Raw genomic sequence first — 15,988 nt, forward strand, 5'->3', positions numbered from 1 at the left:
GGGCAGCCTGCGCTTTATTTGGCAAGTCGAAGCCAATTCCTGTCCCCTCTCCCATCCCCTGGTGACTACCGATTCCTGTCTCTATACTTCTGTCTTTTCATGAATGTCATATACATGGAATCACTGTATGTAGATGTTGGTTTGTAACTTCTTGGGGAGCTTCCCGTGTATAATCTGAAATTGGCCCCAAAATGCAGAGGGGAGGAAGAGACCAAAGAAAGAGAAAGACCACTGTGGGTTGCTGGGTGGCAGTTTTAATAAGTGAAGGGAACTTACGTACGAGGCTTGTCTGGAGCGGCCACAATGTGAGTGAATCCCTACACCAGCTGTTGAATCTTGGAAGTTTAGAGAGAGAGAGACCTTAACCAGGTTCAGGACCATACAACGTGCAGGTGTTCTCAACATCACGTCACTATCTCAAGCCTATATCCTTGCAGCAGCCTCTGGGAGAGGGAAAGGCAAGCAGAACCCACATTCCAAGGACAGGAGAGAAGCTGAGGAGCCTCTGAGTGCCCGGCTCCAGCTCACAGTTCAACCGGAGGTCACGTCCTCTCAATGACCTTCCTCAACAATAGTTTCTTTTGTCCGGTTGGTTTCTCTTAGCATAATGCTTTTGAGATTCTTCAGTGTTGGTGACTGTTATCAGTAATTCTGCTTTCTATGGCTGAGTAGGAGTCTGTTACATAGATGTACTGAAACGTTATATCCTGTCACCCACTGATTGTCATTTGAGTGTCTCCAGCTTTTGGCAATCGTGAATAAAGTTGCTGTAGACATTTTCATGCAGGTGTTTGTGGGTGCATATGTTTTCACTTCCTTTGGGTAATTAGCTAGGAGATTGCCACACTTAATATATTTTTTTAAGATTTTATTTATTTATTTGACAGGGAGAGAGAGAGATTACAAGTAGGCAGAGAGGCAGGCAGAGAGAGAGGGAGAAGCAGGCTCCACGCCGAGCAGAGAGCCCAATGTGGGGCTTGATGCCGGGACCCTGAGATCATGACTTGAGTTGAAGGCAGAGGCTTAACCCACTGAGCCACCCAGATGCCCCCAAACTTTATATTTCTGAACACTATAAGTGACAGGTCAGAAACAGTAGCCCAATAATGCATACATAATTATATTTCTATCCTCATCATTATCGATCTTTTTTCTATAAATTCTCATAATTTTTATGTCCTTAATTTTCTGCGGAGCAAAAAGGAAGCAATTTTCTATGGAGCAAAAGGAAAGCAAAAAGGAAGCTTCGATTAATAATGACAATGAAGGGCTGAGCACGAAGGGAAATTCTGTCCATGTTTTTTCCCCTAAGAGTGAGGGTTCAGAATTCACTAAGTCGGTCTTCATGGAAACCTGGCTGAACAGAACTACCATGAATAATGATAAAACTGAGGCACAGAAAGACTAAGACTCTTGCTCACTGTCACTCAGCTAAAAAATGGAGCTGGAGTTTGAAGCCAGGCAGGGTCACTCCAGAGCATGGAGTATATTCAAATAATAATGTAATTCAACAACTAAGAACACTGGGCTCTGAGTTTATTATTAGCTCTTTTGCACAGAAAGCACCCGAGATAATCTGTACCCTGAGACAAAAGCCTTCACTTTAACGTAATCCACTACCATCAACAGCAGCGCAGAGCCCTGCTCTACTCTTCACAATACTCCGCAGAAGCAGCTATGCAGTTCCCAGAGCTATGCACCACATGAGGTTCCAGGTAACCCCAATCCACTGGAAAGGTGCAACATTCCTCTACAAGAGAATGAATTTCCCTGTATTCTGGACCACCGTGGCGACATAGTACCACTGTCATCTGAAAACCATTTTCTAGTAACCCCTTAGGCTGGGGGCTCGCACATATTTTCTGTAAAGGACCAGGCAGTAAGTATTTCAGGTGTCGTGAGTCACACAGTTTTTACTGCAATTATTCAACTCTGTCCTTGCAGTGCAAAAGCCTAGACAATATATAAAAGGTGTAACCGTGTCCCCAAAAAAACTTTACTTACAAGAGCAGAGAGGGGGCCAACAGACCCTTCCCTAGACTAGGAGGTCTTCAAGGAGGCGTATGTCTTTATCTTTTTAATTTCAGCCTTAGCAGTAAAAACTGTCCTGATTTTACCGAAGAGAAAACAGCCACAGATATTGATTTTTGAGGAAGAAAAACACAGAACTACTACTAGCCATTGGGTATATTTTCTCCTGAACGCAGATGCTGCCCTTGTTAGATCTGAGCGAGTTGGGGAAATCAGAGCAAACTCAAAGCAAAAAGATCTTGTCTTCCCTCCCAACTGGCCTGGGTCCCGGCAAACTCGCGTTCGTAGTGTTAAGTTCTACACAACTTGAAACGAGGAGGTGGGCCTGGGGATGGCAGCTCTGAACTGCCTTTCAGGCTCTCCCAGAGCTCAGAGCAGGGAGCTGACCTTCCCTTCGCACACCGTCTGGCTTCGTTTCTCAGCCCAGGACCCCAGGACAGGCTACACAGCGGTCTGAAAATAAAGCCTTTGGTTTATTCCCACGAGATCATCCTCCACAGACACGCCTCCTTTGGACTTGGGGGTCCCGAGGGAGCTTTACACAGAGCGGGGTTGGGTCACACAACTAGTCGTTCGCAAAGCCTACTTCTAGGTCAAGTCCTACACACGTTCCCTTGCGCTCCACGCGGCCCCGTTGTTACCGGGCGTCTCACAGTTACTGGACACTGAGTCTCCGCTTCTGCGTCCGTGAAAGAGGCACAAAGCCCCTACAGAGCTGTCGCAATTAAATCAGTGAACCTGCAGGTCAGACACGGAACCCCGCGCGGGGCCACCACACCCACGATTCCTTACCGACTGGACCCCCCAAGGGCTGGGCCAAGTGGGAGGGAGGAGGGCGGCACTCTGGGCCACACCCAGGGCTCGGGCCCCTGCGCGCTGCCGGGGTACGTCCGAGCTCCCACAGGCTGCGGCGGAGGCGGGGCACCACCACTTCCGCCGCACGCCCGTCCGAAACGGCAGCTCCGGGCCGCTTCCGGCCACGAGCTCGACGGAGTCCGAGCCGCCCCGCGGTGGGCGGAGCCTGAGGGCGGCCACGCCCCTCGCTTCCGGCTCCTTTTCGGCGGCTCCGGGCCCCGCGGGCCCCTCCCTACTCCGGGCGGAGCTGCCCCGCCCACTAGGGGCCCGCCTCCGGTGACGTCAGTTCCGGGGCGGTCCGGGCGGGGCCCGAGCTGGGGCGGCTGCCTTGAGCAGTCTTGGCTCGGGCGCTGTGCTCCGCTGCCGGCCACGTCTCCACGCCGGGCCGCGGGTACTTCCCCGCCGTCCGACGGCCGCCCGGCTGCCGCAGGCCTGCCGCGCCCGGGTAAGGGGCCCGCGCCGCCGCCCGGGGAGCTGTTGTCACGGCTCCCTGAACCGGCTTGCGAGCGAGGGAGGGAGGTGGGGGCAGGAGGAGGCTTGAATGGGGGCACAAGAGGCAGGAGGGCGACCTGGCAAAGATCAGTGGGGGCACAGGTGCAAGACGAGGAGGCCAGGAGGGAGGAAGGAACGGAGGGAGTCAGGTGGGGCACCGATGGGGGACCCAGAGGCCGGAGGGAGGAGGAGGGCTGCAGGGGGTATCCCAAACCGGGGGAGAGGCCGGCTCGTTGGAGTTTGGGAGCGGAGGGTGGGAGAGTCGGGACACTCCCAAATGCGCGGGGAACTGAAAGGCTTTCCCGGGGCAAGGCTGGGCCCCAGAGTGCTGCCCTCCAAGAAAGAATTGGCTTTTTAGGTGACCCAGGCCTTCCCCAGGCCCTCCACCTGGGAGGGGTTGTGCCTTTCCATCCGCCTGCCTCCCTCCCCCGTGGGAGCCCGGTGGCTGCTTACTGTGTGCAGCTCACGATCCGGCTGAGAGGCGGAATCAGCATCCACATGGTTTGCCGTAAGACATAAACATCATGCTTAGAAATCTGCCTATCCCAACATGCAGTTATTTTTACCGCCTGGAGGAAGCATCTTTAAAAATTTCCCTGAAATCGGTGAGGAAAGTATTTAAAATACGAATTTTCCTCCTATAGGCAGGACTTGCTTTATGGACAAGGGAATGCCAGATTTGCCCACAGTGCCAGCGAAAACTAGCCTTTGATCAGCATTTAGCTGTGATACCAAAAGGTGCAGAAACTTACAGAAGCAAGCAGGGTAATTAGGATGATACCCACTTCAGTTCCCATCTGCCACGAAGACACGTCCTTTAGACCACAGGGCAATGTCTGTATATGCAGAACCACACACCTGTGTTCCTTGGGTTCTGCTGCCAAAGTTCAGCCAGGTGACGTGCTGGGATTAGGTATCTAGGGTTTGCCCTGTATTTGTTTCTGCACTTCCTGCTCCTTGCTGTATTAATCCTGTCCAGCTTGGAGTAGGGGCCCAGGCCATGCTGCTGCTGATTTAGATCTTACTGGACTGATGGAATGTAGGGGTGACACCTATAATCCCTTACCAAGCCTAAGGGTTACTTGTATAAGATCCTGGGAACCAGTGTAGGCCAGGAGAAGGAAGCCAGCCATTCGGAGTCCGCGGGCATGTAATCAGCACACAGCACTCGGCATGTAACAGGTTCCTAAAAGAGTTTTTGTAAAAATCAAGCCAAGGGGCAACTGGGTGGCTCAGTTGGTTGAGCATCTGCTTTCTGCTTGAGTAGTGATCTCAGGGTCCTGGGATCAAGCCCCATGTTGGGCTCCCTGCTCAGTGGGGAGCCTGCTTCTCCATCTCCCTCTGTAGCTCCCCCTGCTCATGCTCTCTCTCTCTCTCACTCTCAAATAAATAAAGAAAATCGTAAAAAAAAAAAAAAAAATCAAGCCAAGTTTGGGAACATAATAATTCAGAGACAAGGGGTATTGGAAGGTATCACAAGATCATGGACCAGAAAAGGATCAGGATGTTGACACCTAGGGCCACAGTCCGGGGTTGCCTTTCTGATGGAGGGTCACCTGGCTCAGGGGGTGCTTCCCCCCAGCGGAACTTGTGGGGAGCTGACTGCTGAAAAAGAGGGGATCCCAGCAGCAGCCTAACCCCTGTCTCTCCATCTGCGGGTCTTCCGTTTAATAATAACTTCATTCTTTCTTGTTGGTTCCCTTCTTGCGCCAGGGGTCTCTTTTCTTTCCATCTATTATAGTCTGAGGCCTCGAGCTACCTAGTCTCCCTGCACCCTAATAATGAGAATGACTGGCCGGCCCCTCGCTTAAAGCTCGGGGAAGCCTTTGCAGGACGGAGTATCATTTTAAATCTTGCTCATGGTTTGTCCATTGCGAGTCAGCTTACAAAGATTAGCGCAGGTCCTCACATGTGAATCTTGACATTTAGAATGTGCTTTTGGGAAGTGGAGGCAGAACCTTCCAGACAGATGAAGTCATGGCCCAACGAGGGCCTGTTCTGGACTCTATGGGCAGCCAATTCCCATCTCTGTGGGAGTGACCACCAGTGCCAGGGGCTGGGAGTACATAAGCGGTGACGGTGTCAGTAGAAGTTTCCGGAGAAACTTGTGGAGTTTCTTTGACATAGTGTTGGAAACATGCTCCGTCTGTGCACTCACATGTGTTTGTAACTGTGTGTGCAGTTGCATACATGCATGCGTGTGTGTCTGTGTGTACACCTGTGAGTGTTTGTATTAGAGAGTGAGCCCATGGGGGTCCTCACACATCCCCACCTCCTAAGGAGGTGAGGAGCTATTTCTTAATCTCCCAAGTTTCCATTAAATAGTCACCAGGGAGAGAATCATTTGTGCTGGTTACTGTCTTTGCATTACAACTGTCCTTCTGGTTCCTCTGAAGTTGTGGCTGGCTCCTAGAAGAATGAAGTTCCTGATACGTAAATTATGGAGTTTCTCTAAATCATTAAAATCCACATGTGAAACTATATCTCGCAGGGTTACTCTGTGCCTTCCTGCCCCCGCAGCTCAAAATACCTGAAGAAAATCAGACACAGTTTTCCTTCATGGGTCGAAATGGTTTCCAAAATGCTTGTGCAAGAAAAAAAAAATATATATATATATGCATATATATATATATATATATATATGGTGGAAGATGAAAGTCACCAGTAAATTCGTTCCCCAGGCATAACTATCATTAATGCTCTGGTGTAAATCTCTCCAGATCCCTTAACAAATGTCTATTTATTTATTTTTTAAAGATTTTCTTTATTGGGACGCCTGGGTGGCTCAGTTGGCTAAGCGGCTGCCTTCGGCTCAGGGCATGATCCCGGTGTCCTGGGATCGAGTCCTGCATCGGGCTCCTTGCTCCGCAGGGAGCCTGCTTCTCCCTCTGCCACTCTGTCTGCCTGTGCGCGCTCTCTCTCTCTCTCTCTCTCTCTGACAAATAAATAAATAAAATCTTTTAAAAAATAAAATAAAATCTTAAAAAATATATTTAATTTAATTTAATTTATTTAATGATTTCTTTATTTAATTAATAAAATAATCTTTATTTAAAAGTGAGAGGGACAACGAGAGAGGGAACACAAGCAGGGAAAGTGGGAGAGGGAGAAGCAGGCTCTCCGCTGAGCAGGGAGCCCAACATGGGGCTCAGTCCCAGGACCCTGCGATCATGACCTGAGCCAAAGGCAGACGCTTAACTGACTGAGCCACCCAGCGCCCCAACAAATGTCTACTTAAATAAAAAGAGAATCCTGGTATATATACTGTTGTATGACCTGCTTTTTTTCCATCTATTGGTACATGTGGCCCATGTCAATAAAGAGGAAGCTATATATTTTTTTAAGACTTTATTTATAAGCAATCTCTGCACCCAGTGCGGGGCTTGAACTCACAACCTGAGACCAAGAGCCACGCACTCCACCGACCAAGCCACCCTGGCACCCGGAAGTTGTATATTTTTTGAACAGCTGCCATAGTATTTGATATGTGGGTGGGGCCGTATCTTCTATAACCACTCCAGTTGTTTTGCTGTTATAAATAACGCCATGATGAACATCTTTTTAGACCTCCATCTTTAAACACCCATCCACTTGCTTCCTTGGAAGAAATTCCAGCAGTAGAAAGCGCTCCATTGCTAAGTCTTGGCATTGAAAGTTCTTTTTTTTTTAAAATATTTTATTTATTTATTTGACAGACAGAGATCACAAGCAGGCAGAGAGGCAGGCAGAGAGAGAGGAGGAAGCAGGCTCCCTGCTGAGCAGAGAGCCCGATGTGGGGCTCGATCCCAGGACCCTGAGATCATGACCTGAGCCGAAGGCAGAGGCTTTAACCCACTGAGCCACCCAGGTGCCCAACATTGAAAGTTCTAATAGACATTGTCAGTTTCCCAGCACAATCGTCTATTTAAGGCTGTTCTGCCAGTGACTCCCTCCTCCCCGGGCTTTCCCCCCTCTGCTTTACCTAAGGAGTATTTACTCTTTTTTGAACCGTAGATGCGTCTGTTCCCAGAGCGGGGCATCTGCCCATGTCCCACGTGGGCCGCAAAGCATGCCGTGGCCTGCAAGTTCTCCTCGAAGCTGCTCTCACCTCCTGCAAAGCCAGACCTCGCCCCGCAAGCACACGGTGCCAAGCCCGCCGCTCTCCAGGGACGACAAGGGCCCAGCGTGGGAGCTTGACCTGAGCAGCTGCGTCTGGTGAGTGTCCATGGCCCTGCAGGCAGGACCACCTGCTCACCATTGAGAGGGCCCCTCGAGGGCTTCGCTGCAAAGTGGGGGAAAAGGACAGACAGCAGAGCCCAAAGTGGCCTGTTCTGTGGCATTTCATGGACAGCAGGTTTTCCCTTCCCAGGTAGACCAGGAGGGCGGGGCTAGGAGCAGGGACGCCAGGAGGGGCTGGGAGCATGTGGTCCTCTGTGGCCCTCTGCTGTTCTGGTGACACAGACTCCCAAACCGCAGGGGGTTTCCTCGGGGCCTGGTGTTGAGATCTCGCGATGCTTGCCCCTCACCGATGCTGGGGCTGGGGGGTGAGGAGCCGCCTAGCAGCAGCCATTCTGGGAGGAGAGAGGCCAGAGTCTGTCCCCAGACCACCAGCGAGACAGTCCAGTCCATGTCTGTTCCGCATTGAGGAGCTGAAAGAAAAGGAGGAAATCCATTTGGCGCAGTGACTCAGTTCCTCTCTCCCTAAGCTCGGTTATCCGCTCTGGAGTTCCTTCCAGTGCTAGAGCAGGGTTGGCAAACTATGGCCCGTGGGCCGAGTCCCGCCTCCTGTCTGTTTTTTTTAAATAAAGTTTTATTGGGACACAGCCACACCCATCGTTCACAAGTGTAGCTGAGACAGAGACGGCGTGGCCCATAAAATCTAAAACATTCGCTGTCTAGCTCTTTAGAGAAAAAGTTTGCTGACTCTGGCCTGGAGATCTGTAGCGAGGGGGGCAGCAGAAGGCACTAGTGCCCGGGGCGCATGCAGGAAGCCCCGGTCACGTCATCCTCCCCACCCCCCGCGGAGCCCAGATCCGTGCAGGGAGCATGTTGGGCCCGGCAGTGCTAGCGTTTTAAATACATTCAGTAGACGTGAGCGACCAAAGCAAGAGCCATTTAAATACATTTATTCACTGAGCACCAGCTGCGTTGTTGCCTCGGTTCATGGGGAGTGTGGGTTCTTTGTTCCCGAAACCTTCCAGTTTCAGTTCTTTCGTCCGTGGCATCGGTCTGTGTCTTCTCTCCCCACCCTGCCCCCACTTGTTTCTGCCAGAACAAAGAATGTCTTTTGCACTCCAGAAAACAGATGCGGGGGCACCTGGGCAGCTCAGTCGGTTGGGCGTCTGCTTTCAGCTCGGGTCATGATCCCGGGGTCCTGGGATCGAGTCCCGCTGGGCTCTCCGCTCAGCAGGGAGAACTGCTTCTCCCTCTTCCTCCACCCCTCCCCCTGCTTGTCCTCTCTGGCTCTATCTCTTTGTCAAATAAATGAACAAAATCTAGAGGAAGAAAAAAGAAAAGAAAAGATGCAGATTGGTAGCTTCTGGCTGAGTCCTCTAGACCTCTAAGCATCCAGGAGCCCTTATGGGCAGTTTTGGGTGGAAGGTGCAACTGGGAACTAGAATAAAGCTGGGGACCCTTGCAAAGGGGTGAGAAGCATCAAGGTATGTGCCGGCTTTCCGGAAGAGTTCGTGCTCGAGGGGCTTTCCTGTCGTGGGGCTACTTTCCCACAGTCCCCTCTGATCACAGGAGCCAGAAAGCCACCAGGCGGCCACTCTCTACACGTCCCTCTCTGCCACGCAGGGGCTGCTTGGCGGAGCTCCTAGCAGGGCCAGACGGGCTTGTTGGGGCGCACTGGTGGCTAAGCCTGGTGCAGGGCTGGAAACTGCAGGAACTCCACGTGCCCCATGGGGTTGGGCCCGTGGGGCAGAGGTAGCCGGGCCGGATTTTGAAGGCCACCTTGGCCGTGTTAATGAGTTTAGGGGTTATCCTGGGATAGTGTGGGGTCTGAGCAGTGGAGGCAGGATCACCTTTGTGGGTTGCAGGGATCTTTCTGGAAGCTGTGGGGTGGTATGTGGATCAGGGCCAGGATAGGGATGCATGAGGGTGATTCATTCATGACTCAGGGCTCGTGGAAAGACGGTGAACCTGGCCCGATCACCAGGGGCCGCCTAGGTGCCGGGCCACGGAGGGTAGCGGGTAGCCTTCACGCCAGCTGAGGAGCCGATCAGGACATTTTCCCTTAGCGTGACTCGAGCGCTGCCTTCCATGCCGTCCTGTGCAGCTCGAGAGCTCTGTGGTAAGGGCCGCGGAAAGACCGAGGCCTTGGGTATCTTCAGGCAGGTGCCCTCGGGAGCCCCTGGGTCGTTGCCTGCCCTCCGCTCCCGGCAGGCCTGTTTTCAAATCAGGTGTTCAGTCATGGGACCAAGCATGACTGCGTGTGACTGCATCATTGTCTGGAGAGGACCGGGCCTTGCAGGCAGCCACGCGGGTCTTGGGACACTGATCAGGATTAGGGGCCACCCAGGACCAGGAGGGCATGAAGTGATGGGACTCTTGAGGCCAGTGGGCCCCTCTGCTCCCCAGTGCAACCCTACAGTGAGGGATACCAGCCTACCAGCACACTGGAGGGCCCCAGGGTGAGGGTGGGGAGACCCCTGTGTACTTGGGAAGCCAGGTCTGGCTGGGCCCAGTCCTCCTCTTGGTGAGGCTCAGCTGTTGTGGCATTTCTGGAAGTTTCTGCGGACAACTAGGTAACCAGGTCCTTGCTACTACCTCTGTCTCTTGCAGTGCCCCCCCCCCCCGGTCTAGTCCTTCAGCTTCCCGTGGCCTTGTCCCCTTCTGCCTGTGTTGCTACCCCTGCCACCTCCTCACTGGGCTCCTGTCACGCCTGCCCCTCCTCTGTCCCTCCTGCCCAAGCATCTTCCCGTGCTGGTGACCACCTGCCTCAGCACCCCCGCAAACCCCAGCTGCCCAGTGGTGGCCTGCCAATCTCTGGTCTGATCCCAGGTCTCAGCACACTGTCCCCCAGCCTCTGGCCCCGCTGCTGTCACCTGCTGTGCTCTCCCACCCACCTCCCCCACACCTTCCCCACCAGGCGGATCCCATCCATCCTTCAGAACATGGCCCACCTGTTGCGTTCCCAGGAAGCCTTCCCTGGCCACACCTCTCCACCGACCAGAATTCAGTGCCTCCTCTAGGCCCCACAGCACCCTGTCTCCCCCACTCACCAATGGGGCCTCCACACAGAGGACCAGCCTCCGACGTACATGTCAAGGCCTTCCCGTGCACCATCCCCTGCCTGCTCCGGGCACTGAGTCACGCCTCTCCTCTATGCTTGCAGCAGCTTGCAGTGACCTCTTTTCTGTGTTTCCTACTGGACGGCAGGCTGCCTAGAGGACAGAGTTGTGTGGCTTTCGTCTTTTTGTTCTACGTGCACTGCCCGGCACATGGGCAGGCTCTCAGGGAATATTGGATGGATGGAAGGGTAGGTGGATGATGGATGGATGGATGGATGGATGGATGATGGATGGATGGATGGATGGATGGATGATGGATGGATGAGGGATGGATGAGGGATGGATGGGTGGGTGGATGATGGATGGATGGGTGGTTGGATGATGGATGGTGGATGGATGATGGATGGATGATGGATGGATGATGGATGGGTGGATGATGGATGGATGGATGATGGATGGGTGGATGGGTGGGTGGATGATGGATGGATGGATGATGGATGGATGATGGATGGATGGGTGGGTGGATGATGGATGGATGGGTGGTTGGATGATGGATGGTGGATGGATGATGGATGGATGATGGATGGATGATGGATGGGTGGATGATGGATGGATGGATGATGGATGGATGGGTGGGTGGGTGGATGATGGGTGAATGATGGATAGATGGATGTTGGATGAGTGCATTGATGGATGGCTGGGTGGTTACTAGATGGGTGAGTGGATGACACATGATGGACAGGTAGATGAATGGGGGCTAGTTGGCTGGCTAGCTAAACGATATCTCCCATGTGAAAGGTGAGGTCAGCTATCGTGGGGTGTACACAAATACCCTGGGCCTGATATGTGACCTTGGCCGATCTTGGTTATCGAAAGGCCTTGGCCTTGTGAGCATGGTCAGTTCTTGGCCCTTTCTCTCCTGCTCTTTCACACTAGGAACTCTGGGCAGGAAAGTGGGCGCTTACAAAGGTTGAGACGCAGAATGAAAGTGGGTCAAAGAATCCTCTAAACCCATCAAATGCAGGCGTGGGGCAGGTCACTAGATCACCATGGATGAGAGGTATCACACTGTTCTGGGTGCCAGGCCCTGGTCAAAATACTCAGCTCGGTTTGCAGCCTTGACCTTTTAGAAGCCTCCAGGGCAGGCCCCCCGCCATGCCCCATGGCCCAGGTGAGGCTGTGCGTTACTCACCAGACACCTTTTTTACCAGATCCTTCAGCCGAGCAGCAGGGAGTCACCAGCAGCCTGAGGAGTGGCCAGCTGGGAGCCCCAGGGACCGTCCAGCCTGGCTCCTAGCTCACCCACAAGATGTGGACAGCCCTCGTGCTCGTTTGGATTTCCTCCTTGTCCTTATCCGAGAGCCAAGTGCCATCCCGGGATGCACGTAAGTGAGAAAACCCAATGACTGCTGGTCAGGCCCACAGTGATCCCAAAGCACCCTGAGCCCAAGGGACGTGTGTAGGCCTAGTCCAGTGAGTCGCGAGCCCCAGAGCCACCAAGGGCCAGCTTGGGGAGAAAGCTCCCGGGCACTGGGCCTCTGAGCTCTGAGTCCTGACAGGGTCACTTGCTTGGCCCTGCACAATTTCTCCTATAAAACCGAGCTTCACTGGGGTATTCGTCTGCTCATACATCAGATATCTCATTACACTCCTGCTCTGTGCCAGACACTGATCATCTCCGGGAATTCCTGCCACAAATCCTTCCAGAAAGCCAAGAATTGTTTTACGGTGTGACTGTCTGGGCGCTGATGTATCTGGTTTCTAAAGCGCATGTGTGTGATGGGTTTTCTTAATGGTGAATCACACCTCAAAGGTGAGACTTTCCCTCTGATTGATGTTTTGGGAATTGGACCCAAGAGTGAAGCTCTTGAGCCTTCAACGGGCTCGGGTTCAGAGGACAAGGGAGTTCTTATGTCAAAGTGCCGAGTGCCCCTCTGTGGGGCAGCAGGCTCCGTGTGCTCACGGGGAGGATAGGAGGGAAACGTGTTCACAATTCACCTCCTTCGTTCTCACTGGGCTGAGGCCAAAAGGCCACCCGGGCCAGACTGACAGGCCACAAACTAAGATACTCTGAGCCAATTCCCTGCACAGGATGGAAAGTGACGGTATCTTTTTCTCCCTTTTCTGACTTTAAGGGCACTTAGTCCTCAACCAGACAGATAATGCAGCCAAGAAAAGTGCATCTGTGATGACAGTTACCAGAGTCCTTAATGGAATGTCCGAAATAACGACCGCAGTGACACCTTCTCCTGTCCCATTGGCCACAGGGACCCCGGTGGCCAACGCCAGGTCTCCTGCAGTCACAGCAGGGAGAACACTCAGGACAGACGCGGGGACGGAAAGTTCCCCTGAACGCGTAGCCTCCGGGGTACCCCAGCCCCCTGCCCCGGCAGCATCACAGCGGACCCCATCCTCCACCGCCGTCCGTGTCCCCCACACGCAGGTGCCAAGTGGCAGCCCACTGCCAGGGACAGCAGCTCTGACGACACTGGCCACCAGCGCTCAGCCTGCCACTGGGACTGTCATGACTGCCCACACGCCGACGGGCACACACAGCCCTTCCCAGCACACCCCCGGCAACTCCACAGCCGGTCCCACGGCCACCTCGGGTCCCCACGTGCTTAACGTGTCCACACAAGCCCCCGCCGTCCAGGCATCAACAGGCTGGCCCACGGCTGGCACGGCAAGTGGGCCCACACCCACCCTCTCCCGCATAGCCTCAGAGTCCACCCACCCATCCTTGACTCCCGTGGCCACCACAGCAGTGACCACCACCACGGCCCACGCCCAGGAGCCGACCACCAGCACAGCGCCAGCACCTGTGCCCCCCGCCAGCCCGACCCCCAGGGGGGAGGCCGCGTCCCCCACGACCCCGCCGAGCCCTGCCCCATCAACGCACGGGGCCGCGGCGCCAGGCACAGCCCGGACACCGGACCAAGTGCCGCCTGAAACCCCTCCTGGCACGGCGGCCTCCATCCCGACGCCGGGGGCTCCCGGGAGCACGAAGATGTCGGCCACAGACTTGTGCCCGCTCAGCACCCAAGGCCAGTACGTGGTGGTCACCACCAGGCCCCTCAGCCCGTCTCTGGTGAACAAGGGTTTCCTGCTGGCGGCGCTCTTCCTCGGGGTGGCCCTCTTCATCGTCGTCGTGGTTCTGCTCGCCCTGCAAGCCTTCGAGAGCTACAGGAAGAAGGAGTACACGCAGGTGGACTATCTCATCAACGGGATGTACGCGGACTCGGAAATGTGAGCGGCCGAGGGCGCCCAGCCCGCCCCTCCTGCCGTGTCGCCTCTGAGACCAAACCAAGTGCTTCCAGATCCTTTTGGTGCAATTAGGACGCAGGCCGGACGTCTCCGCACATTTCCTCGCTGTCGGATTGAGTCCACGATCACTCGAGAGCGGCCGCTTTTTCGTATTTATTTTTGTAAACAATCATGTCCGTGGGACGGGCAGCGATCGCGCCGTGGGCGGGGCTGGCGGGGCCCCGTGTGGATCCTGACCTGAATTAAAGCAATGACCACCTTCCGTTCAGACCCGTGTCCCCCCATTTGTGTAGGCCGTGTCCTGTCCGCCATCGCGCCCGGGGGGGCCTTCCTGGGACGCGCGTGATGGGGTTCGTGTTCATCAGCCTTTACGGTAACGCCGGGGTCTGGGGTCTGCTGTGTCCGCGCCGTTTCCTGGGGCCTCACTGTTAATGCCGATCGCGCCTGTGCTCCGTGGGTGGGGGGAGGGTTGCCCCAGGCCCTGGGCATCTCTGGCACCCCCTGGAGACAGGGCCTTCCCACAGATGTCCCTTTTCTGAATTGTTCGCTGGTGCAAGCTTGGGAGCCGGATTTGCGCACGAGAGAGCTGAGTCCCACACACTGACCCGGTGAGCTGCCCGTTGTGGCCGGCTCAGCCTGGACCTGCTTGGCCTGAATTCTCAGTGAACCTGCCCAGCTCACACTGTGCACTCGCCCCGTGAAAACCCAGTCAGCTGGTGTGGTGGGACCGTCCCTACTAGCACCTTGCCCCACGTCACTCCAGAAGGCAGGGGAGCCCCAGGCCTGCATGCACCCAGGGCCCTCTCTCCCGAGCAGGGTGACGTCCCCGGGTTCCCAGGTTCCAGCCCTCAGAGCTGACACAGAGTGCCTGTCCCATGCCGGCTGCTGTCCTCGTGCTTAACGCACTAACCTAACCCCCTCCTCGACCCCAGCACAGAAGCACTAGATCCCCATCCTAAAGGTGGGGGCACTGAGGCACAGGAGGGGGAGACGCACTCACCCACTGAGGGCCGGCATTGAGGTTAAACCCATTCCGGAGTCCCGCGTCTTTGCCGACTCACCTGCCCAGGTAGGGCATGGCCTTGGCTCCGCCTACCCGCCCCAGGTTGCCAGAGCTGGTGGGCAGCCCGTAAAGCTGCGTCCCCAGACCAAGGGTGACTTGGAGCGGGTGTGGCGTGTTCTGGAGCTCCACTTCTACATCTGTGGAATGGGGAGACCTAGAATCACCGAGAAATCCCGGAGGAGCCAAGGATGGAGAAACAGAGCGGGGAGCGGGCATCAGAACATCCTCACACCTTGAAAGTGCTTGTTCGAGCTCCCGGCCCGGGCGGCCGCCAGCCTGCACCGCTTTCCCCGGACAGCAGCTTTGCTGTCGGCGTGGGGACCGGGGCTTTGGAGGGTGCCCTTTCCTCCACCAGCTGCCACCTGGCAGCCCAGGTTGGGACCTACCTGCCTACAAAGGTGGGTTTCACGTCCTGGCTGGTTGAGTCTCACACGAGACCCAGAACTTGGAGGCTGTCCCCACAAACTGGGTGCTTTGTTCCCTTCCAGGGAGGTAGGATGGGGGCAACGCACGGGGATGACTTTCGTCTTCAGCTTGCGACTGGGGGCCTCTGCCCGACACACCACTTACAAGGATTGGAGACTTGGGATGTCAGGGCCTGCCTGTCCCCGCCGCCCCAGCCTGGGACCTCCTGCCCTTTCATCCCCTGAGAACTGGTGGCAGTGCCCGTCCCTCCCTCCTTGGGGGCTCATGTTCCCAACCATCTAGTCGCTTTGGCTCCCCATGCGGGCCGCAGGTGCCTCAACTCATAGCGTCCAAGGCCAAGCTCAGCACTGGCCCCTGGAGTGTGTTGGGCCTTTGGAATTCTTCCTAAACCTAAAGGCATTGCCGTTTACCTGAGTTAGGGACCTGGCCTTCAGCCCAGGGTCCCACCAACCACCCTACATGCTTTTTTTTTTTTTTTTTAATTTTTTTGAGATTTTAAAGTAATCTCCGCATCCAGCGTGGGACTCAAACTCACAACCCTGAGACCAGGGGTCGCCTGCTCCCCCGAGGGAGCCGGCCAGGCACCCCTTCCCCGTGCTTTTAGGCCTGTCCCCGACGACTCCCCTGCCTTGGAGGCCCCGAG

The 15,988-nt window shown here is 55.0% G+C and overlaps 1 protein-coding gene across 1 annotated transcript; it reads left to right on the top strand.

The window, feature by feature from the left end:
- Positions 1–3,178: 3,178 nt before the first annotated feature.
- LOC308351679 (uncharacterized protein C11orf24) lies at positions 3,179–14,123 on the top strand. Its single transcript, XM_080817553.1, has 4 exons — positions 3,179–3,331; positions 7,372–7,572; positions 11,804–11,977; positions 12,728–14,123. Exons 3-4 carry the CDS (start codon positions 11,902–11,904, stop codon positions 13,840–13,842), a joined length of 1,191 nt encoding a protein of 396 aa, XP_080673679.1. The 5' UTR covers positions 3,179–3,331; positions 7,372–7,572; positions 11,804–11,901; the 3' UTR covers positions 13,843–14,123.
- The last annotated feature ends 1,865 nt before the right edge of the window (positions 14,124–15,988 follow it).

The sequence above is a fragment of the Martes martes genome (assembly GCF_963455335.1).
Source record: "Martes martes genome assembly, chromosome: 10".
Taxonomy (NCBI): Eukaryota; Metazoa; Chordata; class Mammalia; order Carnivora; family Mustelidae; genus Martes; species Martes martes.